At 42.2% G+C, this 25,883-nt stretch overlaps 1 protein-coding gene across 2 annotated transcripts in view; it reads right to left on the bottom strand.

Annotated features, from left to right (window-relative positions):
• Positions 1-25,883, bottom strand: part of helz (helicase with zinc finger) — a 308,260-nt gene that overhangs the window by 235,063 nt on the left and 47,314 nt on the right. For both annotated transcript variants that reach the window (XM_068058498.1, XM_068058499.1), the window contains exons 3-10: positions 15,095-15,131; positions 12,696-12,820; positions 10,291-10,347; positions 8,169-8,217; positions 6,829-6,904; positions 5,908-6,106; positions 5,140-5,247; positions 371-671 (exon numbers count right to left, since the gene is read on the bottom strand). In XM_068058498.1, coding sequence (XP_067914599.1) covers positions 371-671; positions 5,140-5,247; positions 5,908-6,106; positions 6,829-6,904; positions 8,169-8,217; positions 10,291-10,347; positions 12,696-12,820; positions 15,095-15,131 — 952 coding nt within the window. The remainder of the gene's footprint in view (positions 1-370; positions 672-5,139; positions 5,248-5,907; positions 6,107-6,828; positions 6,905-8,168; positions 8,218-10,290; positions 10,348-12,695; positions 12,821-15,094; positions 15,132-25,883) is intronic.

Genomic DNA, 25,883 nt, shown 5'->3' with positions numbered 1-25,883 from the left:
AGCCAGATCAGCTAAAAATAAATTTGAAACAAGAGAAGCCCCTTTTGCTCAGAGTTATAAGTATTGATAATAACCAAGCAAAATAAAAGATGCCAAAAAAACAGTGGGCTTATTGCAAATACAATTAGATTTCACAAGGGGAAAATCTTTATCACTGATTTTTCTGTTCTTATGAATCTGTTAACATTCTTTCCATCTTTATATTCTATCAAGCAACTTTAATAGACAGATCTCCTTCAGGAAGGCACAAATAAAACTGTCCATAGAAGACTGCTGAGCACTTAAGATTTTCAACAAGTTATTGCATTTCCAAGATTGAAAATAAACAGCAAGTAATCTGCATAAACAGCAGAAATGATCAAATTCATACCTTCTATCGATGCAGCATCCACCATAATCCTTTGCATCAAGACTGGTTCAGAACCAAAGTCAAAAACTACAGTTTGACGAAAAGTTCCAAAAATTTCCGTATTGAACTGTACACTGACTCTATATATACAATGGTCCATTCCATTCTGAGTCATCTTTCCTCCTCCAAGCCACTCCTGACAGTTCTCAGGTACGTCCTGTACCACCTGGGTGTTGAGATCACCAACAGAAACAGTCATAATGGAAAAATGAGGACGATGAGCATCGTAGAGCAAGGCTATTCGATACAGCAAACGTGCAGGCTGAAGGAGGGGAAAGAAAACATATAATTAACCCAACATTAAATCCCAAAAGTAGCATCACATTTGTAACACCTGTACTTGTCACCTGCTCTGTTTCTTTTCATCTCCTGCAGGATGTTACTAATCATCCTATTTCTACATGCCCCTGTAACTTCTTTATCGGTGCTTCCATCTTAGTAAATGACTAGACCTATTACGATAGCAGTGGAGACTCACTTTGTAGTTGGATTCACTGGGTCCAATAATGGATCGCTAAATACACAAAATCAGGACATCACTGCATGAGTTCCTCAGGGAAGCATTCTTAGCCCAGTCAACTCCAGCTGCTTCAGTGGCCTACCCCCACCATCATGTCAGGAGCATTAACTAATGCAACCACAGTGTTCAGTTCAATTCACAACTCCTCCGATAATGAAGCAGCCCTTGCCAACCAACAGCAGGACTTGAACGACATCCAGGCTGGGGTTGACAAATGGCAGGTAACATTCACGCCACATAAGTGCCGGGTAATAACCATCACAAACAAGGAAAAGCCCAGTCATCTCCCCATGACCTTCAATATCACCACCATCAGCAAGTCTCCAACCATCAATACCTTAGGGATTAACATTGACCGAAAAGCTTAAACCAGCCACCCTTAGCAAATCCCTGGATACGAACATACAAACATATGAATTAGGAACAGGAGTAGGCCACTCAGCTATTCGAGCCTGCTCCTCCATTCAATACATTCATGGCTGAATTGATTACTCCACATTTCCACCTACCTCCAATAACCTTCCACCACCTTGCTTATCAAGAATCTATCTACCTCTGCCTTAAAAATATTCACAGACTGTGCTTCCACTGCTTTTTGAGGAAGAGAATTCCAAAGACTCACGACACTCAGAGAAAAAAATTCTCCTCATCTCTGTCTTAAATGGGCGACCCCTTATTTTTAAACAGCGACCCCTAGTTCTAGATTCTCCCACAAGGGGAAACATCCTTTCCACATCCACCCTGTCAAGACCCCTCAGGAGCTTATATGTTTCAATCAAGTGTCCTACTCTTCTAAATTCCAGCAGATACAAGCCTTGCCTGTCCAATCTTTCCTTGTAAGACAGCCCGCCCATTCCAGGTATTAAGTAGAGTAAACCTTCTCTGTACTGCCTCCAACGCATATACATTTTTCCTTAAATAAGGAGACCAGTACTGTACACAGTACTCCAGATGTGGTCTCACCAATGCCCTGTATAGCTGAAGCATAACCTCCCTACTTTTATATTCAATCCCCCTCGCGATAAACAATAATTCTATTAGCTTTCCTAATTACATGCTGTACCTGCATACTAATCTTTTGCAATTCATGCATTAGGACACCAGATCCCTCCGCACCTCAAAGCTCTGCAATCTCTCACCATTTAGATATATTGATTCTTCTTTATTCTTCCTGCCAAAGTGGGCAATTTCACACTTTCCCGCATTATACTCCATTTGCCAGGTCTTTGCTCACTCACTTAACCTATCTATATCCCTCTGTAGCCTCCTTATGTTCACTTCACAAGTTACTTTCCTACCTATCTTTGTGTCATACAAACAGCTCTCTTACTGACCCCTTAAATCATATCCACTTTCTACAAAGCTCAAGTAGGTCTGATGGAATGCTCATCACTCATGTGGACTGCTACAGTTCCAACTATATAAGTAACTGAATATCAACCAAAAGAAAGCAGCTTGCCTGCTTGGCACCCTTACTACAAGGCTCAATATCCACCTCCTCCATGAATCCACACCATGGTTGCAGCATGTATGATTTAGAGGATGCTTTGCATCAAGTCACCAAGGTGACTCCTACAGCACTACCCTCCCCTGTGACCTCTACTGCCGATAAGGACGAATGCAACAATGTGCTGAGATTACCATCGCCTCCAAATCACAATTCATACTGACCAACGTTCCCTCTAAGCTGCACAGCCGCGCAACAATCTGCAATGTACCGTGCAGGGAACAAACAGGCCGTGCACAACCAATGTCCACTTTAAGAAGCATGCATACCATGTGGCGATCTTAAAAGGGCCACACAATGCAAAAATCTGGCTGCGCATAGCAAAGAGAAATTAAACGTAACATTCTGACTTGGGCATATACCACCATTCCTTCATCACTGCTCATTCGATATCCTGGAATTCTCTACCTACGCCAACGTGGGATCATCACCACAAGGACTGCAGTGGTTCAAGGAAAATGACCACCACTCACCACTATCTTCTCAAGAAATACGGTTTACCTGCGTCACCCACAACACAAACACATTTTTAAAAACTATTTCAATGTTGTAATGCCAAGAGCATCATGACATGGGTAGATTCAAACCAGTCCAAAGAAAATTCTCCAACTGAAATAGAGACCCATAATGCCATCAGTACTCTGTATGCACAAGCACTGTAAATAGGTCCTATTGGGTATACATAGAGCAGTGACTGGATGGCACAATTTTCCACTCCACAGTTTATAACAGTCATGAGAACTCAAACGATTAGATTGATCTGTTAATGGCTAGGTAGAATTTTAAGCAGTCAGTCTGAACTTAATCACAACAGGTACCATAGTCTTGGTGCTTTAAAATTTTCTCATCAACCATATACAGTAAATACAATGATAGTCATCACTGCAAATAGAAAAGTGCAAATTGAATGCCAGTTACATAACCAAACACTGGGAAGCAACTTAACAGGTTGCCTTACATATGCATTACTCTCTGACATTAATACTAACCACATCACTTCCAATTAGACATAATGTTTCAAGCTAGCTGAATTACATGGTTGTTGGTCCAGTAAATTTTAAAAGTTAAATTTTCTGTAATCCAACAGCTAAAAAGACCTGCACATTTCCTTGATATTTTTGAGGGCATCATAAATGAAATAAACAGTGGAGGACCTTATGATATAATTTATCTGGACTTCTAAACAGCCTTCAATGAAAAACTAATTAAACTAGTCCACTCTAAGTAGATTTTTAAGAAAAAGGATGAACAGCAAGTTCAGTACTTGGGCCCTTGTTATGATTTATAGAATCGACTTGTATAGTGAGTGCAGTAGAAATCAAGGATGTAATTAATTTTTTGCATAAGGATTTAGATTTGTTATGGAACTAGTCAGATGAATGGCAAGTGAAAACTAGCAAAGAAAGGTATAAATCACTGGACGGTATGAAAAAATGAGCAACCTAAATATACAGCATTCGCACAAGGGATACATTGAGAGAGAGCTGGGACACAGATTAAACTCTTAACTTCCAATGTCAAGATAATAAGAAATAAAGAAAGAGACAGAACTTTGGGGTATGTAATCAGAACAACCTATAGAGGTCATGCTGAGACTTTATAACACACTGGTCAGATTTCACCTGGAATACTGCATGCAATTCTGGTTGTTGCATTTAAAAAGGGAAATACACACACTGTCACACAATTAGAATAAACCCAACTGGAGGTGCAGATGAGCTACAATAGGTCGGGGAATCTTAAGCTCTACATAAGAACTAAGAAATGAACAAGAGCAGGCCATACAGCCCCTCAAGCTTGCTTCAACATTCAGTAAGATCATATCTGATTTAGAGAAGTAAATAAGTGACATCCATGAAGCATTAAATGGGATACACATGGTGATCCAGAAAATGACGAAGGTCAGTTCGGCCACTAGAACAAGAGGACTGAAATTTACATTCCTGAAAAGTATATTTACAAACTGATCTTAGAAAACTTTTTATTCGTTAAGTGATAAATGTTTGGAATGACTACCTAAGGTACTGAAATCACAAGCATTAGGAGAGCTCAAGATGCAATTGAACATTTGATTGACTAACAATGAACTACTAGCAGGATTTTTTTGCTGCGTAGTGGAGTGCAGTCATGAATAAAACTCATCATTCTCAGATATGGCAAATGCATTGTTTATACATTTAGTGACCAATGAAACATTGACAATTATGTAAAGTAGAAACATTCCAAAGCCACAGGTTATTTTGCTTATAGAATGGGTCAGGGAGTTTACCATTTCACCCATATATAAATACTCAGACTATCAAATCTCCAACCAATGTTGGAGTATCTCCCCTAGAGTAAACCCTTGGTCTTCTACCAATGGCTGCCTTATTAATTTGGTATTAATCAAATTAAATTTTATATCTTGCATCATACATTCATCCTCATTGGCAATGTTAGAGGCAAAATACTAGCCTCCTTGGCACACATTGATTGCGGAGATACGGGGTGCCCCATTACTGAAGTAGAGAGGGCGTAAAAGATAAATAAAAAACTAACACTGCTGCCACTTCTCTTCCCCATCCAGAAACTCCCATTGAAAATGCATGGGAGAATAGAATCAGCCTTGGCTATCAAGTTAGCATTTGCGAGTGTAATACATTAAAAGCTTCTGGGCATTATGTTTAAATCAACAAACGTTATAAGTGAATCTACTGTACTTACTTTACAATGAAGTATAAAGGTCCATACTTGACTAGATTTCTTGGTTGTCACAGTTACTGATAGTTCTGGGCTATGTTCCACTGCTACACCATCCACAGACTCGCTAAGCTTCAAAAACACAATACAAATCCACCTTAGCAAATCAGTACTTTTAAAGGAAACTATGACTGTAAATCAAAAATAAATTCCAGTTTAATATAATATTCATCAATTCAACCCCAGTAAGTAGCTTTTTTCCCTTCACAGGCTGAATACGTGTTATTTAAACTTCTCTAGGCATGGTTTATCAATCCACAATTATCTGTTCGCAACTGTTCCTTTTATGGAATTTGTTTTGTTGCGAATTTTGCTGCCTTTTCTCCAGAAACCATCGACTCCTGGTTGGGTACAACTGGACGAATGACATTCAGCCTCTGGTACCTCACCCAGCTATGCATTCTTCATGTTCACATCTACACAAGATGTGTTGGCGGGCAGTTAGAATGTGGAGACTGGCAGAACCCAGTCTGATGCCCAGGACAACGTTTATTTCTCAAACAGTATCACCAAAATAAATTAACTGGTAATTCATCTTACTGTTGTTTGGCATATTCCAGCTGTGCAGAAACTGGCTGCCAGGTTTGCCTACAAAGCAACATCGACTGCACTGAAAAAAGTAAGTAATTGGATGTGAAGCATTTTTGGACACCCGAGGATGTGAAAGACATGATATGGATAGAAGTTCTTTCTCTCTCTCTCAACACATACCAAATCAAGTGATTTACGTACCACTTTTTCTGGAGACAAAGAATTCATCCATTTTTCAATTAATGTTTCCATATAATTCCCAATAGATTGTTTACTTTCTTTTTGCTGTTTCAAACGCATTAGCCTTGAAGAGTAGCGTTTCTGCCATTCAGCCAGTTCCTTCTGGGAGTGTGCGGATGTACACTGAGCACCATATCTACATATCTTCTGTTCTACAAACCTAAAACAAACAAAAAATACTTGATTTATTAGGCAGCAACATATCTCCACCCATTTTAAGGTTTTATAGTTTATGACACTTGTAAGCTTCCCTGACTTTACAACAGCTGAGACCATACTACACATCTTTTAGCAAATGATTTGCGACAAATCATTTATATAGTGAACTTTTAAAAAGACAAATCAAATTTTAACAATCTATTTCCAACATTCTCCCGCTTTCACTGATTCAAAGGCTGTTGCTACACTTTCTAAAAGATCATCCACCATTAAGACCTAGATGAGCCAAACTTTCCGCTGATAAACGATCGCTCACCACAAATTCTCTGCCTCTATCCTCAACCCCACAGACTGCTACATCCAAGAAATGGGAACCCCGGCATGCTGCTCATCATCAAGCTCAGCTTTTCCATTAGCACCCTTCCCTTAGCACTGACCCTTACCCACCAAAACACCAGCCCATGCAATCAATACTAAGACCCAACTTATCTGATACCCTCCACACTGTCTCAACTCATCCAAAATGCTTTAGTCTATGTTCTCAGAGGAGGAAACAGAGAGAAAGGAATATCAATGACAGACAGGTGAGAGAATGACCATGTGCACTAATTTACAAATGTACAGCACCAGAAATCAGACTTAGGCAATAAAAAGGTTGTATCGGGGGTTAGTCCAGCAATAAAGCAAAAGGTGATTTTCATGAAAGTCATCTAATCAGCTTACCTTTTGCACAGCGTGTATTCTTCACTACAGGTTACGCCTCGGGGAGGAGGCCGGAACTGCCATCCATCTTCAGAATCTACAGCAATCATTTAAATACATTTTAAACCATCTCGGTTCTTCCTTCGTATAGTTGTCTATTTTACCAGAGTTTTTTTATTTAAATCAAAGGGCAACCTCACTGCAACAACCGTTAATGTGTCTTGTTTATAGTAGGTTGAGTATGGAATGACAAAAGATCATTCAGCGCCACTGAGCCTGCCTGCTCTTAAACGAAAATCAATTATCAGCCACAGACCATCTCCAAAATAGTAAGATGTCTGGCAAGAAGCAAATAACTGAAGACACAACCTTAGTAAGAGTAAAAAAAACTTTATCCTGGTCTCCTAATGGCAAAATGAAACAAAGTAAATTCTAGTACGTATTATTCACAATCAGGGCTACGCGGGTCGAGTGTGGGAGTGGGACTGACTGGATTGCTCCAGAGAGAGCCGGCCTAGACTCAATAGGCTGAATGTCCTCCTTCATTGCCATAAATGACTATAACTCTAACCTTAACTCTCTGTTTTCTAGATGACATTCCGAAGGGCCCAACAGGACCACAGCCATACTATTTTATTAATTATCTACCCTTCAAGTTTTAATCCTTTCTTTTCATAATCATACAGATAATTGTTCAACTGAATTTTAAAAATATATTCTCTTGATTTTCCCTTTTTGCCCTGAAAGCATCAACTCTTGCAGCTGCATAGTTCCGTGGGTATATGACCCATGGGACCATTCTACATGTGCGAATTAAGCCAGTGACTTTCAAAAAACTACTTGACCGTGGTGGACATTACAGCAGAACTTGATGCTGTCTTCAGCAGATGTCAACTCACGTAAGGCTTCAGCAGGACTCCCTGGATATTCAGGAGCAGGAACCCTGTTCCCGCAAACCAACTGCCAACCTGGCTGAAAACATCTAACTTAGTGCAAGCCTGGAATGGAACCTGACAGCATCTACACTGCACAGTTTAGAGTGGAACTAGGCTAAGCCTTTATTCACTGGGCCTCAGGAGTCCGTCTAAATTTATTTTAAGGGATTGGATAAATAGCTTTAATCATTCCCTGAGCTACCTCCAACATATAATGCTAACTGAAAAACAGTTCTCAAGCAGTAGACAAAGGCCTAACTATCTAGTTAGCAAATCTCAAAATACTCATGGCCCTTTTAATTCACTGGTTGTGAAACACTTCAGAATTTCTGGAAGATACAAAGTACTTTATACAGGTGTATTAACTACGCTGGAGAGGGAATAACTTTTAATTCAACCAACAGTCCAGACTTATTTGTGAATTACCTTCTTCTGTGCCTTCTAAGTATGCAGACATCAGTTTATTGCTGGTTATCTACAACAAAAAATGAAAACGCAGACAAGGCGTAAATAACAAAACAATTCTCAGTTCAGAGAGCAGTTATGGACACTCGGAGCAGACTGGGAGGGGGAAGCATGCAACTGACCAAGGTCCATGCTTTTGATAGCTATCCAGTGACCCTTGCTGGAAAGCATCTTCAGGAGAGCAGGAGGAAAAGTTGGCATAACAAATTTTAAAGATCTTCTGCAGGATAAAACCAAATTGAATTTGAACTAATGAATAAGTATTAGTGTTACAGATAGCTTTTCTCCTTTACATGTTCTGCATGTTTTAAAAAAAAAGTTAAGACAGCTAATTGAAGGCTGAAAAGGATAACGAGAATATAATAACACAAGACAATATCAATCAAGTGGTAGTTATTAAGTCATGCCAGGTTTGATTGTGTACATTAAAGTAGTTGATGAATCAGTGGGAGAAAGAAGAGAGCCTCCGGGATCCTGAATTGATGGAGGTGGGAGGGCAAGTTAGACAATGACTGATCAAATACTTGTATAAGAAATCAACAAAGATTTTGGGAATGGACGGTAATGACTAATTAAGAGCAGAGTTCCAGAGCTGTCTAACATAGACTAGATCTCTGCCAGGACAAAAACTATACTGATTGTTATGAATTTGGCCAAAACTTTCAAATTGGTGGATAATGTGAATTAATGACAGTTTCCATAAATTCACATCAGCTCAGATGTTGATATATTTAACTGATAATTGGAATGGCAAGAGTATCACCGGAGTTTTTTTTATATATAAGAGTAGGGGAAAGTCGGAAAATTCCCAAGAAGGGAAGGTAGAATAAGGTTACAAAAGGGAGAAAAACACAGGAGAGGGGCACATGTCTTGAGTGTGCTCATCTCACCTCTCCCATATTTCCCTGTCTTTTCAGTCTTGCACAGACCAATGAAACCCGCTCTTCAGACAATGAGAAGGCTTCGAGTTGCTCAGTGTGGTATTTGCAGAGTAAAAATGAGTCCTGTGTAGGAGTTATGATGCAAAGTGTAAAAAAAAAAGGCCATGGTTTCCACTGTGTGTGCATGTATGTCATCAGGTGAGCAGACGGTCATGCTTGATTGTGTTACCCCAGAGGCCAAATAGCAAAATGCTCAATGTCTATATTTGGACTCACATGAAGAATAACCCCTATGGTGAGGTACCAGAAGACAAACACTCATGGAGCCATGTCACAACAAAAAGTCAACATGTTTAGAAGAAATGAGGAGGGACAAAAAAAAGTGAAAAGAGAGTGGCTACATGCGTGTGGTACCAGAAGGTTACTGGTATCTGCACTTTTGTGAGAGAAACAACACTTCAGGGGAGAAAATGATTTTCCCCCACCCCTTGCCTGCAAATGTTTTCTTTACCACCCAATGGGAATTGGACTGGCTGCAGGGACACGAGGTGAAACAAAAACAAGGATAGGAATTCCTAGCTCAATCATCAAGCAATAATACATGCAGACACTGTTTTCTCTCTTTAAAGTAGTAGTTCTCATTTTACTCTGGCTCAAGAGAGCACTCAGTTGTGTTCAAAAGAAACTTCTCCTAATTATTCCACTCGGTAACAAATATACTGAAATACATCAGAATGGTCTATGGTGACTTCCCATCAATTTTGGGTTGCTCTGTTTTAATTCAAGATTAGCAGCTTACTACGTGAAAAACTGTAGGGACAAAACTATGTCCTGTTGGGCAGACATTCCTGGTTATTTAAAATTAATGAAAATTTACAAAAATGAACTCTAGTTAAAACTTCAAAACACAGAACTATTAAACAGACCCCTCCTTTCAAAGGCTGCAGAGCTGTGTAATTTTAATATGGACTGCCGTGAAAGACGACATCCCCTGCAATTCAATGGGAACAGTAATATTTAAATGTTGTCCCATTCACGATAGAGAAGAATGGAGAATATAATTCAGATTTATAACCATGCCACCCAATGACCATATCTAGCGTGTGAAGGAGATGAACAGTAGACAAATTTCACAATAATTTCACAATAAGTTCATTTTTTTTTATAGACCTCTCATTAAATCCTTTAACAGGATTACTCACCTCCATTTCTGCAAGAAGCATTTTGAGTCTGGTTACATCTTTTGTTATCATCCCATTCTAGAAAAAATATCAAAGAAAATATAACAATCTGGCATTAAAAAATTTTAAAACATAGATTTGTTCAAGGAAATTCCAAGTTTCAACCATAATGCTCAGTGGCTACGAGGTAGTTCCACATACAATGCAAAACCCTTCAGGAGCCAAACTATGCACAAAAAACGGTTTTCCTCCTGAATTACGCACACACACAAAAAGTTAGATGCTATATTTGCGTGTGTTTTGTTAAAAAAATAAAAGTTCTTATATCATTCTGTAGTGATCCTAAGTGATATTATACTGAAGGACTTGTGGAGCGAGCCAAAAATAACATACTTGTGGCTTCATGGTTTACATTTTATCCATTATATGTAGTCAGGTCCACCTGTTGTTTAAATCTGGTAATCCCACTGGGACACTTCTTGTATTCCATAGCTCCTTCACTTTATGCAAATTTCTTTGCACTAACAGCTAGCATTTGCCACAACATTGCTACTGGTCAAACTCGTGTAATACAGCAGACAAGCTCTAATGTAAAATCACAGTTTTATTGCACAGAACTGTATGCAACAGTAATAATGAAGGCCAGAGTTGGCTATGATGGGAAAAAGGGAAGCTAGGCCTTATTAGTAAATTTTAACCATACCCTTTTTGTTCTACTCTGCCTCAAGTGTGAACTTACCTGCTCACACAGTCAGAGTTTCCAACCTAACTGCTGCTATTTTGCATATGAGATGATGTAGGGCTCTATCCAGAATCACAGAATGGTTCCAGCACAGAAGGAGGCCATTTGGCCTGTCACATCCGTGCCGGCTCTCTGCAAGAACAACTCAGCTAGTCCCACTCCCCTGCCTTTTCCCTGTAGCCCTGCAAATATTCTCTCTTCAGATAATTATCTAATACCCTTACGAAAGCCATGATTGAATCCACCTCCATCACATTCCTAGGCAATACATTCCAAACGCTAACCACTCGCTGCATTAGAAAAGTTCCTATTGTGCTGCACGATGCAAGAAATCCTGCAATACAGCCATTATTTTTGCTACTGACGAAATGTTTTTCCACCGATTAATCAAATGTAACAAAATTAATTTTTGAACACAAGTCCGGACAAGCTCTGATGTAATGTCTTTGCACTTTTTCAGATTCATACTACTCTCATAGTTCATTGATCACTAGCCTCAAGAACTATCGCATCAACAAAACCATGAATGAGTAGAAATAATATGCCTTGTTCTTATGATTCAGTTTTAAAGGAGTTTACAGATGAAGCTTTTTTTTTTGGAATCCATGCAGGGGACTTTCTGGAAATTGCACCAGTACATTATGTTCATCAAGCTGTGCATGTGCTGGAAGCAGCATACGTTTATGGGTTAAAGCAATCTGTTTGATCTCGGTCCCCAAGGCTCATTTGTACTGTGGGAAAAACAAGAGGTCCCTGCCTGCATTAGCTAAACTGTTCCGATAGCTGGAATAACTCTCTGTGCAGGTGGGTTGCAGTGGTTGGCTTAGTCACACTACAACACAGGTCTGCAGTTCCTTTTTGGTTACAATCAGATTGTTTGGGGGTGGGGGTTACTTAAATATTATCCCCAATGAATTGCTGAGGACGTCATCTTTCACGGGAGCCCATATAAAAATAAAGGGGTGCAGACAACTTTATATTTCAATACTTTCAGGTGAAGTTCAAAAATTGATTGAAATTTGACCCAGCCATGTTTTTTGGCAGGAGGTGACCATTCGTATAGCTATTGGAGATAGTTGTGCTGCTCTGCCTGCTGCATGCAAGATCCCTCTGCCTCTTTAAAAAAAAAGGCCACTGAGATGTTGGTACTGACTGCACAGGGGTTGCAGGACAAGACATCTTTGTGGTCTCCTGGACTGCCATTCAGAATTGCTGGATACATAGACATGACCAGAATACAGGTAGACAAGTGACTGCAGGCCACAACTCTCCAGCAGTCGCCCAACAAAATGTGTTACAGTTGTGAAGCATATGTTGTCATATCTGCTTTTTTAGTTACGAATCTTACATCAGTATTGAACTCACTGGGTCCGCCACACACTGCAGCGCCAAGTGGCAAAGTTTAAGATTCTTTGCAGGAAATGTCTAATATTCATTAGACTATTAAGTGAGTGTTTAAAGAAAAAAATCACCCCAAACCACATTCTCACTCCTCCAGTGGCTGGCTCAAATGCAAGTCAGGGAGAGGTCTGGAAATTATGGCACATGGTGCATGGCAAGAGAACAAAAAAATCTCCAAGGGGCAGCTCATTATTTCACTACTATTTAGCTCGTGCAACATAAACACAAGAAATTTCTGCTAAATCATATGAGGGGGAAATAAAAATTATAACACACAACCTACCAAAGATTCCCCCATCAAGGATTTTGATAAAATGCTGGACACTGCTTGTAACTTCCCCTCCACGTACATGCAGCGAAATACTGCTTGCAGTGTGCCGTCTCCCTTGGCCAGTCCCTCTGCCAACACTGTAGACACAGAAATATAAACCTTTCTTTACTTCACAGACTTTACTCCCAAAGTCTGTCAACAGAAATTATGAACTGAAATCCCAGGAGATTAGTTATTATGTCAACTGTGTTGTTATAAACTCCTTCCTAGTGCCCTGTGTAGTGGCACGGTGTGATCAGGAAAGATACGACGGGCTATTTGCACAGAAATTTAAGCAACCGTAGATGAAGCAAAAAAAAAAAGGAAATTGCATACTGGGTTGGAAAAGCAGAAGTATATAGTACAAAGTCAACAGGGCTTATACACTGCTGCCTAAGGCAGAAAAGCATGCAATTCTGGTCATCAAAATCAAACAGGTGTTTCCAGTCAGGAGGTTACAGAGGCAAAGAACAATGAGGATTCTGGTCACTGGGGTTGTTTTTTTTTCCAAGTTGCTATGAATATTAAGGGATAGGGATCAAAGATGAATAAATTGTGTTCAGGTATTGATTGGCCAAATAGACTAGTGAAGTTGAATGGCCTCCTCATATTCCTACGTTGGGCTTGTATTCTTTGAAGAACAGACTTTGTGATGACTGAATTGAAAGTATCCAAGATTGTGAAGGGATTTGGAAAAATTGACAGACAGACTGGTCACTGCCACCAGGGAATAGTGGTTTCACCTTGAGGGCTATGGAATAAATTACAGGGAAGTTCATTAAAACACGCAATACAAATAAGTTGAAAAGAATGGGATCTGTTTCCAGAGAGAAAAGGAATACTGTGAGAATACAGGTTAAAATGACTGACTAATGCAATGACCCACGAGAAAGGGATGGTCTTGTTTTAGTCAAATGCTCTTTTCTAGTTAATAACATTCTGCACAACCAATGAAGTTACTTTTTGGATATCCAACCGAAAGTTATACATCTTGTGAACTATGCTATCTGCCTGCTGCACACAGAGAGAATGGGAGAGAATGCATCAGAATTGTAATTGTATGAAGGTCTTTTCTTGTCAATGACTTGTCTGAATATATCAGTGTAAAAAGTTCATTTATGTCGCCAGAGTTTCCGATGAGCTATCATAATACTGTGGAAAAAAATAAATCACTCCTCTAACCTGATGTGCTGGTTCGATTTTCTGTCTGTGCGGAGTTAACAATTCACAAGTCAGCAAAATGTTAGGGGCAGAGGGGCTTGGATGCGAGAGAGATGATGCCGGGGGGGGGGGGGGGGGGGGGGGGGTGGGGGGGGGGGTGGGGTGGGAGGCTTGGATGCGAGAGAGACGATGCTGGGGGGGGGGGGTGGGGGGAGGAGGGCAGCTGGGCGGGATGGATCCAGGAGGGTGGGTGTGGTGGGGTGCAAGAGAGATGACTCAGGGTGTGGGTGCAGAAGAAATGATGGGAGTAAGGGAGAAGCAATGGATGGAGGTGAAACGATGGGGGGGGGGGGGGTTGTGGGAGAGACGAGGAGGTGGTAAGGGAGAAGCAACGGATGGGACTGAAACAATGGGGGTCTGCAGGAAAGACGACGCGAGTAAGGAAGAAACAATGAGCAGGGTGAAATGGGGGGTGTGGGAAAAATGATGTAGGGCTGTGCAGGAGACCCAACAGGTGGGTGCAGGAAGTGGGTGAGGGAGAGATGAAGGGTGGGTGTGGCAGAGATGGTAAGGAGGGGGAGCGGGATGAGAGAGAAAATTATTACACCTGAATATTATCCCACTAACTCATTCTTGAAAGTGTGTGCTTGGGGAAATTACATAAGACCATCAGGCTCAGATGTAATCCTCTGCATGGTCAAACAGCCTACCGACTCTCATAGCTGAAGCTTGGCCAATTCAGCAAGGTAGTAGAGGGCCATCAGTAGCCACAATCATACTCCTGCACTAGTTAGTAGAAGGGATGGGGGGAAAAAGGTGGAAAAAAAATATAAACAGTCCTCTTTCTCCGTGAAACCAACCTTAATTTTAAACAGCAGTCACAGACAAGGGCTGGTACGCGATATAAAACACTGTTTCACATTAACGTTTAAGAGGTTTCAATTTTGAACAATTGTGCATTTAGTTATAGACAATTAATTTTGCAATTTGTACAGACTGATTGAACACCAAAAAAAAAGTTGAATACAGCAAATGCTGTGTGTAAAATGAATAGCTTCTATTAGTTTTGATCAAAGTCTAATGAATGATGATTGGCAGACAATTCACTGGTAAATAAACACTTCTTAACCCCCACCACCCACTCTCCCAAAAAATAAAACTCCAAATTAGCATGACAATTATTAAGTGAAAAGAATAATTGTATAACATACCAATTTTACAGTCCCCATCAGCCTGGTCATAGTTTTTCTGCAACAGAGAGAACAAAGTAACCTTTGGCAATGTTGATAGATTTTTACAAGTTATCCCAAAAATTACTTACAGTCCATTAAATCTCAGCTTCTGCAGACAGCTTGATAAAATATTCTTCAACTGACATATGTAGCCCAAGTCATTTTAACATTTCAAGTGAGATAATCAATCACCACTTTCTTCTGGTCTAGTTCTCAATCCAATTCTTCAATATTTATTTTGTAAATGCACTCTTTATTTCACCATACACCAGACAAAACAAGGCCATCCAACGTCTTTCAGTTATGTAGCTATGGCAAAGCAGTTTGAGTTTACCACTAAAGTGCAATTTCCAAAGCTGATGAGGAAGCTGCTCTGAGTTCTTCTGCAGTACAATGAAAAAGCATTTAATATCTTTACCTATAAGTACTTCACAAATGGTCTGAAATTACATTTGAATGCATTCTACTAATTTTGTAGAAAAATCGTTATCTAGATTAAAATTATTTCATTTTGCAGCTAATTTTAATAAGCTGCTGGAGCTGTTTTCTTCAGACTACAGAAGTATTACCTAATTCACATGTAAATCATGGCTTTCAATAAAGAGCTGCAAATTCAATATCAAACTGAATTTGATTATCCTGTAAATAAAGTGGCTGAGCGAAAAGCATAACCTACTGTTAAACAGGGCTGTCTTAACGATACCAGGCCTGATACACTGCTGTTTAGTTCTCACTCGGCCAATAGCAAAACTGGTAAATGAGCCTCTTTTTTTCCTTTATTCGTTCAAGGGATGTGAGCATTGATGGCAAGGCCAGCATTTATTGCCCATACCTACTTGCCCTTGAGAAGGTGATAGTAAGCCACCTTCCTGAACCACTGCAGTCCATACGGTGTTGGCACACCCACAGTGCTGTTAGGAAGGCAGCTCCAGGTATTTGACCCACCGACAGTGAAGGAACGACAATATATTTCCTAGCCACGATGCTGGGCAACTTGGAGGGAAACTTGCAGGTGGCGGTGTTCTCATATGTCTGCTGCCCTTATCCTTCTAGGCGATGGAGGTTGCGGGTTTGGAAGGTGCTGTCATAGGAGTTTTGGCGAGTTGCAGCAATGCATCTTGTAGATGGTACACACTGCTGCCACTGTGCATCGGTGGTGGAGGGAGTGAATGTTGAAGGTGGTGTATGGAGTGCCAAATAAATGGACTGCTATGACCTGGATGGTGTCGAGTTTCTTGAGTGTTGTTGGAGCTGCACCGATCCAGACAAGTGGAGAGTATTCCATCACACTCCTGACTTGTGCCTTGTAGATGGAGGACAGGCTTTGAGCAATCAGGTGGGCTACTCGCCTCAGAATTTCCAGCCTCTGACCTGCTCTTGTAGCTGCAGTATTTATGCGGCTAGTGCAGTTAAGTTTCTGGTCAATGGCAACACCCAGGATGTTGATGATGGGGAATTTAGTGATGATGGGGGATTTAGTGATGGTAATGCCAGTGAAAGGCAAGGGGAGATGGTTAGATACTTGCTTGTTGGAGATGGTTATTGCCTGGCACTGTGTGGCGCAAATGTTACTTGTCACTTATCAGCCAAAGCCTGAATGTTGTCCAGATCTTGCTACATGCAGACACGGTCTGCTTCAGTGTCAGAGGCATTGCAAATGGTACCGAACACTGTGCAATTATTAGCCCCACTTCCGATCCACTAATGGAGCAAAGGTGATCGATGATGCAGCTGAAGATGGTTGGGCCGAGCACACGACCCTGAGGAACTTCTGCAGCAATGAATGCTGAGATGATTGGCCTCCAACAACCACAACCAACTTTTTTTGTGCTAGGTATGACAACAATCATTGACTTCAATTTTGCCACACTTGGTCAAATGCTGTCTTGATGTCAAGGACAGTCACACTCACTTCACCTCTGGAATCCAGCCCTTTTGTTCACATTTGGACCAAGGCTGTAATGAGGACTGGAGTTGACTGTCCCTGGCAGAACCCAAACTGAGCATGTGAGCAGGTTACCGGCTGAGTAAGTGCCACTTCATAGCACTATCAATGACACCTTCCACCACTTTACTGATGATCGAAAGTAGACTGATGGGGCAGTGTCAGGCAAATCCCCCACCTGCCAAGACTGAGGCACACATTATTTCACCACATGAACATTAAAACTTAAAATTGCAAGCCCCTGACTGGAAGGTCATTTGTCTAGTACTTGCAGTGTTGGAACAATGGGGACCCAGTCATTGCTTCCCCAATACACAGAGGAAGTGGTCAGACCAGTGTTCGTCACATGACTAACTGGCTGTTGCAGAGAATTTGAACTTCCAACAAAGGTTTTGAACAGACAAAGCCATGTGCTCATGGAGAAAAGATCTCTCATTGAACTGAAGCAAGAATTACAGCCTCTCCTGTCCGCCTGCATCCATCTCCTTCCCATGGAACTGAATCTTGTGAAAACACTTGAATCTCAAAGGTTTCTTACGTGAACAAGGTTTTAAGACAACTACTGGGCCCCAACGAAAAGCAAGACTACTTACAAAGGACTACAGTGAGCTCGAAGCACTGTAACAAGATATTGTCTCAAACCCTTCTCTACTATATTTTCCTCTTCTCCTTTCCGTCCCTATCGCCATGAGATATTGTGTATGTGCATGCTAGCGTGGGCGCATCATATATCCACAGGCGTGAACCGTATTAGAGTTTAAGTTTGAATAAAATTTCATCTGTCTTCTTTAAACCTGAGAAAGCCTGTGTGAGTTGGTTTCTTTGTCTTATAATTGGAAAACTGTGAACAATTTAGGGCGGCACAGTGGTTAGCACCACAGCCTCACAGCTCCAATGACCCGGGTTCTGTTCTGGGTACTCCCTGTGCGGAGTTTGCAAGTTCTCCCTGTGACCGCGTGGGTTTCCGCCGGGTGCTCCGGTTTCCTCCCACAGCCAAAGACTTGTAGGTTGATAGATAAATTGGCCATTGTAAATTGCCCCTAGTGTAGGTAGGTGGTAGGAGAATTGTGGGGATGTGGTGAGGAATATGGGATTAATATAAATGGGTGGTTGACGGTCAGCACAGACTCAGTGGGCCGAAGGGCCTGTTTCAGTGCTGTATCTCTCTATGACTCTAAGGATTCACAAAAAGGGGAGCTCAAAACACAGCGTGTTTAAAATTAAACCCTGTTAAAATAAGACCAGGTGAAGATAGTAACAGACCCCTCGACACATTTCTCACCTGGTCATAGCAGAAATTTGGGATCTAGCGTCCCGATGGTTACCCACAGATGAACGAGTGCAATTGGAAGTGGGAAGCCAAATTGCTCCCGAGCAAAATATCAATACAGGTTTTCTTGTGGTTGTGTGTGATTGAATACTAACATGTCTGCAACTGAAGTGAGTAGCTCTCCAAGCCAGGGTGAAGTAACTTGGAATAAGTTAAAAGCACTGTCTATGGAGGAGTTGAGAAAAATGGCTGAGCAGTGTGGGATCACTGAACGTGGCAAGGCTAGGAAGTCTGAACTCCTAAGGCTAGTGGTCCAACATTTTTCCCTTGAATCTGAAGAAGCAGAAGCAGTGTTAGAAGCAGAATCTGACAGGGTAGTGTGAGAAATGATACAATTGGAACCGAGGAAATGTGAATTAGAGGAAAGAGAAAGAGAGAGGCAGGAGAGGGAGAAAGAAAGAGCCTTACAGAAGGAGAGGGCCTTCCAAAAGGAACATAAAGAAAATGAAGAGAGAGAGTGAGAGTGCGCAACCCAGGAAGCTAATGTTGGCCAGTGCAGGAAAAGGTAATAGGATTCCTGAAGGTTATCATGGTTTTGTATTTGAAGGGAAAGTAAACCCATATCCCTCGGGTGGGGCAAGCAAGCCCATAATGTTTCTCAGGGACACGGGGCCACTAGATTACTTTTACTGGGAAAAGGCTTGACCTTTCTCCCAGAGAATGCAGTGAGCACCAAAATGGTGGTGAATGGTATTGGAGGGTAGTGTATGTCTATACCTGTAGTGCGACCTAGTTTCGGGACCGGTGACTGTAGGGATTGTCCCTAGTTTGCCTGTGGACGGGGTTGATCTGCTCCTAGGTAATGATCTGGCGGGGGTGAAGGTGGTACCCACCCCACCCCCACAGTGAAAGAAAGACCACAGAAGGTCAGAGAGACAGGGCGGTGGCAGGAGATGGTCTCCTGCAGTTTCCCTGAATGTGTAGTGGATCAGACCATGATCAAACCAGCTCCCCCAGAGGAGACTGCATTGGCACTGCAGGCAGATGACCATGAGGTCTGCCTGTCCGAGACTTTCTTTGGAAGGTTAGGAGACCCAGGGAATAAATTAAATGGATTTTCCCTAGCTGAGGCTCAGCGAGCCGACCCAGTATTGCAAGTGTTAGCATAGGGTGCCCAATCTGAAAGCAGAGGGAGTCCCTGACTGCTACTTTTTAAAGAATGAGGTACTGATGAGGAAATGGAGTTTTCCTCATAGATCTGAGGGCCAGCAGTGGACAGTAGTTCACCAGTTAGTGGTGCCACAGAGGTACCGGAGAGAAATATTAATAAGGGCCCTCAAGACTACAGTAGCTATACATGCTGGTATACAAAAGACCAAAGCCCACATAAGACAGCAGTTTGACTGGACAAAACTCCACCAAGACGTGGTGGAGTACTGCAGGAGTTGCCACATGTGCCAGGTTGTGGGGAAACCCCAACCTACAGTGAAACCTGCACCCCTATGTCCTGTACCAGTGTTAAAAGGACACTCCAGCAGAGGGCTGGTGAACTGTAAGGGACCTCCGCCGAGAAAAAAGGGGACAGGCTGGCAAAAGTTTAGAAACAGAAGGGGGAAAAGTGACCAAGAGGGCAGGTTAAAGGAAGTCCGGGATGAAAACCCCTACTGTCTGGTCAACCAACCCTGAAAAATGTGAAAAGTTAGACCCTACATGTGAATGCAGACTCTAGAAGCATCCCACCAGAGTTGCTAACAGCATTTACAGGAACCTGCAGAGACAAAGAGAAACCTCTAGGGGGCAGAAAAACCGTGAGGGTGATGCCTCATCTAGTCGAGGTGTCACAGGTGAATGCAGTTATGTCTGCACAAATACCTGCAGGTGGGAGCGTCCCAGAGAACAAAGGAGAGAGTAACAAAGACTCCACCCCCACAATCAGAGGAAAAGCCAAAAGTCTTTGCATGAATCTGGGAGTTTAGGATAAACCCGCTCCCCCCACTAACTCTCCTGAGAAAAAAAAAAGAGAAAATTAAAACAGCCTTGGCACCCAGAAAAGAGCATTTTTAATAAGCTTTAAGATTCATGAATGAATGGAAATGAGTGAGAGAAATGCATGGTTTTTATTTCTGTATATTATACTTCTCTCAAACTCTGTAATGAAACGCATCATTTTTCTTCAAATCGCATTTCATTCCCGAGTGTGGAGGTGTCAGGCAAACCCCCCACCTGCCAGGACTGAGGCACACATTATTTCACCACATGAACATTAAAACTTAAAATTGCAAACCCCTGACTGGAAGGTCATTTGCATAGTACTAGCAGTGTTGGAACAATGGGGACCCTGTCATTGCTTCCCCAATACACAGAAGTAGTGGTCAGACCAGTTTTAGTCACATGACTAATTGGCTGTTGCAGAGAATTTGAACTTCCAACAAAGGTTTTGAACAGACAAAGCCATGTGCTCATGGAGAAAAGATCTCTCATAGAAGTGAAGCAAGAATTACAGCCTCTCCTGTCTGCCTACTTCCATCTCCTTCCCATGGAACTGAATCTTGTGAAAACATGTGAAACTCAGAGAGAAAGGTTTCCTATGTGAACAAGGTTTTAAGACGACTACTGGGTCCCAACGAAAAGCAAGACTACTCACAAAAGGTCTACAGTAAGCTTGAAGCACCGCAACATGATATTGCTTTGAACCCCTCTCTATTATATTTTCCTCTTCTCTTTTCTGTCCCTATCGCCATGTGATATTGCGTGTGCATGCTAGCGTGGGCGCATCGTATATCCATAGGTGTGAACCATATTAGAGTTTAAGTTTTAACTTTTAATAAAATTTCATCTTTCTTCTTTGAACCTGAGAAAGCCTGTGTGAATTGGTTTCTTTGTCTTAATAATTGGAAAACTGTGAACAAGGATTCACAAAAAGGGGAGTTCAAAACAGAGTGTGTTTAAAATTAAATGTGTTACAATAAGACCAGGTGAAGATAGTGACAGACCCATAGACACATTTCTCACCTGGGCGTAACAGGCGGTAATTGGCCAGATTGGATTTGTCCTGCTTTTTGCAGACAGGACATATCTGGGCAATTTTCCACATTGCCGGGTAGAAGCCACTGTTGTAGCTGTACCAGAGCAGCTTGGCTAGGGGTGCAGCTAATTCTAGAACACAAGTCTTCAATACTAAAGCCCATCAGGGTCCATCATCTTTTCAGTATCCAGTGTCTTCAGCCATCACTGTCACTGAACGGCTGCAGGGCATCCTGAAGGGGGAGGGTGATAAGGCAGCGGTCATGGTACAGGTTGGTACCAATGGCATAGGTAGAAAGAGGGATGAGGTCTTGCATCAAGAATTCAGGGAGTTAGGCAGGAGACTAAAAAGCAGGACCTCTCGGGTTGTAATCTCTGGATTACTCCCAATGCCACGTGCTAGCAAGTATAGAAATAGGAAAATAGCACAGATGAATGCGTGGCTTAAGAGTTGGTGCAGGAGGGAGGGTTTTAGATTCCTGGACTACTGGGACCGTTTCTGGGGAAGGTGGGACCTGTCCAAGCAGGACGGTCTACATCTGAACCAGAGGGGGACTAACATCCTTGCTGGCGGGTTTGCTAGTACTGTTGGGAGGAGTTTAAACTAATTTGGCAGCAGGAGGGGACGCAGACTCCGAGCAGAACAGGGACACAGCTAAGCACAGGAAAGCGAACAACTCAGAGGGAATACAGCGGAAGCAAGCTTCAAGGGAGTAAGACCAGGATGGAAGGCCTCTACTTTAATGCCAGGAGTATTGCAGGTAAAACGGATGAGTTAAGGGCAAGGATTGATACACGTGGAATTGAGATATAGTAGCCATCACGGAGACATGGTTGAGGGAGGGGCAGGATTGGCAGCTCAATATCCCGGGATATAGAATCTTCAGGCGAGACAGAGGAGGGGGTAAAAGAGGAGGGGGCATTGCAATATTAGTTAAGGAGTCAGTTACTGCAGTAAGGAGAGATGGTATCTTGGAGGGGGCATCAAATGAAGCTTTATGTGTAGAGTTTAGGAATAAAAAAGGGACAGCCACATTGCTAGGTGTTTATTATAGACCCCCAGATAGTCAGCAGAAAATTGAGGAGCAAGTATGTGCGCAATTTGCAGAGGTATGTAAAAATAATAGGGTAATTATATTTGGTGATTTCAACTTTCCCAATATTAATTGGGATAGCCATCGTGTTAAGGGCTGAGATGGAGTGGAGTTCTTAAAATGTATACAGGAGAACTTTTTAGCTCAATATGTAGAGGATCCAACAAGGGAGGGTGCAGTGCTGGACCTAATTCTGGGGAATGAAGCCGGACAGGTGGTTGATGTGTTGGTGGGGCAGCATTTTGGTGATAGCGACCACAACATGGTACAAGTTAAGCTTGTTATGGAGAAAGAAATAGACAAGTTGCAAAAAAAGGTTTTGGATTGGGGGAGAGTGAATTTTAGTAAAATAAGGCAGGATCTGGCTAAGGTAGACTGGAAAGACTTACTTGTCGGAAAATCTACAGAAGAGCAGTGGGGGGCATTCAAAAAGGAAATGGGGAGGGTACAGGCCCAACATGTTCCCTTGAGGGTAATAGGTAGGAGCAACAAGCCCAGAGAACCATGGATGACCAGAAACATTCAGGGTATGATGAGAAGGAAAAGAGAGACTTTTAGCAAATACAAGGAGAGCAAATCAATGGAAGCAATAGTGGAGTACAGAAAGTGTAGGATGGAGCTTAAGAAAGCAATTAGGAGAGCAAAGAGGGGATATGAGAAAGCTCTGGCTGGTAAAAGTAGGGAAAATCCGAAGATATTCTATAAGTATATCTATGGGAAGAGGATAACCAGGGAAAGAGTAAGACCCATTAGGGACCAAGGGGGAAATTTGTGGGTGGAGCCAGAGAACTTTGGTAGGGTGTTGAATGAATACTTCACATCTGTCTTCACCCAAGAGAATGAGAATGTAGATATGGAACTTAGAGAGAGACTGTGAGGTTCTTGAACAAATTGTCATAGGGAGTGACAAGGTATTGGAGGTTTTGGAAGGCTTACAAGTGGACAAATCTCCAGGTCCGGACGACTTGTGTCCCAGGATGCTGTGGGAGGAGAGGGTGGAGATTGCAGGGGCTCGGACCCTAATTTTTAATTCCTCTCTGGCCACGGGGGAGGTGCCAGAGGACTGGAGAACAGCTAATGTGGTCCCACTATTTCAGAAAGGTTGCAGAGATAAGCCAGGGAACTACAGACCAGTGAGTCTCACGTCAGTGGTAGGGAAACTATTGGAGAAAATTCTGAAGGAGAGAATCTATCTCCACTTGGAGAGGCAAAATTTGATTAGGAATAGTTAGCATGGCTTTGTCAGAGGGAGGTCAAACCTAACACATTTGATTGAATTTTTTGAGCATGTGACCAGGTGTGTAGATGAGGGTGCAGTTGATGTAGTTTACATGGATTTCAGCAAAGCCTTTGACAAGGTCCCACATGGGAGACTTATCAAGAAAGCAAATGCACATGGGATACAAGGTAACTTGATAAGGTGGATTCAAAATTGGCTTAGCTGTAGGAGACAGAGAGTGATGACAGACGGCTGTTTTAATGACTGGAAGCCAGTGTCCAGTGGCGTACCACAGGGAGCTGTGCTGGGTCCCCTATTGTTTGTCATTTATATAAACGACATAGATGACTATGTGGGGGGTAGGATCAGTAAGTTCGCGCATGACACGAAGATTGGCCGAGTGGTTAACAGTGAGGTGGAGTGTCTTAGGTTACAGGAAGATATAGACGGGATGGTCAAATGGGCAGAAAAGTGGCAGATGGAATTTAACCCTGAAAAGTGTGAGGTGATACACTTTGGAAGGAGTAATGTGACACGGAAGTATTCAATGAATGGCCCGACACTGAGAAGTTCCGAGGAACAAAGGGACCTTGGCGTGTTTGTCCATAGATCTCTGAAGGCAGAAGGGCAGGTTAATTGGGTGGTGAAAAAGGCATATGGGACACTTGCCTTTATCAATCGAGGCATAGATTACAAAAGCAGGGAGGTCATGTTGGAGCTGTACAGAACTTTGGTAAGGCCACAGCTGGAGTACTGTGTGCAATTCTGGTCGCCACATTATAGGAAGGATGTGATTGCATTGGAGGGGGTGCAGAGGCGATTCACCAGGATGTTGCCTGGGATGGAACATTTAAGCTATGAGGAGAGGTTGGATAGGCTTGGGATGTTTTCGCTGGAGCAGAGAAGACTGAGGGTGACCTGATCGAGGTGTACAAGATTATGAGGGGTATGCAAAGAGTGGATAGGGAGCAGCTGTTCCCCTTAGTTGAAGGGTCAGTTACGAGGGGTCACAAGTTTAAGGTGAGGGGTGGGAGGTTTCAGGGAGACTTGAGGAAGAACATTTTTACCCAGAGGGTGGTGACGGTCTGGAATGCCCTGCCTGGGAGGGTGGTAGATGCAGGTTGCCTCACATCCTTTAAAAAGTACCTGGATGAGCACTTGGCATGTCCTAACATTCAAGGCTATGGGCCAAGTGCTGGCAAATGGGATTAGGTAGACAGGTCAGGTGTTTTAATGCATCGGTGCAGACTCGATGGGCCGAAGGGCCTCTTCTGCACTGTATTATTCTGTGATTACGTGCAGTGAATCGAATTGGCTGAAGACTGGCATCTGTGATGCTGGGGACCTCAGGAGGAGGCAAAAATCAACTACTTGGCACTTCCAGCTGAAGATGGTTGCTAATGTTTTAAGCCTGGTCGTTTTCACTGATGTACTGGGCTCTCCTATCATTGAGGATGAGGATGCTGTTGGAGCCTGCTCTTCTTGTTAGTTGTTTCCAGTGACGGCCACATGCCATAAAAGAATTTTTAAGAACTCCTCAATAACAAGCATAGGTTAATAATGGACCATATGTCACAACACAAAGAACCAGTGTTAGGTTCACCATAAAAAACTTGGGCACTTATTTTTGAAGATCATTACAATGGAAGGAGGGAGCCTTCATACCCATATTCTCATTAACCCATATACTATTACCTCTTGCTGTAGCTCAATGAATACATGAACGCATCACTACGTCACCCTTTTAAATCTTATGATTTCACAATACTGCCTTTCCAATTCAATGTGTTTTCCCAGTATACTGTGTGCTTTTATTAGATTTTATAAGAAATCAAACAGCTATTTTTCCCCCAGATAGAACATTAATCTTACTAGCAATAAGACACACTGGCTGATTAAAACAATGTTAAGAAATAATACACTATAGGCCCCAAGCATCATGTATAAAAGGATTCAACTTACTGGACGCTTTGTTTAATGTACAAGCTTTCTACAATGCATATTTTGAAGTAAAAATTCTGAAAGGTTCTCTTCGCCACCCCCCCACCCACCCCTGCATCTTTCGTGAAGGTGTCCAAGCCTTGCTGTGATCCTGTAGCACAAATACTTAGCAACATTTTCTTCTTCTTCTTCTTTGGCCTCCTTGTCTTGAGAGACAATGGGTAAGCGCCTGGAGGTGGTCAGTGGTTTGTGAAGCAGTGCCTGGAGTGGCTATT

This window comes from Heterodontus francisci, chromosome 26 (genome assembly GCF_036365525.1).
Source record: "Heterodontus francisci isolate sHetFra1 chromosome 26, sHetFra1.hap1, whole genome shotgun sequence".
Lineage (NCBI taxonomy): Eukaryota > Metazoa > Chordata > Chondrichthyes > Heterodontiformes > Heterodontidae > Heterodontus > Heterodontus francisci.
The sequence above is the reverse complement of the archived record's forward strand: the minus strand, read 5'-3'. Positions and strand labels throughout refer to the sequence as shown.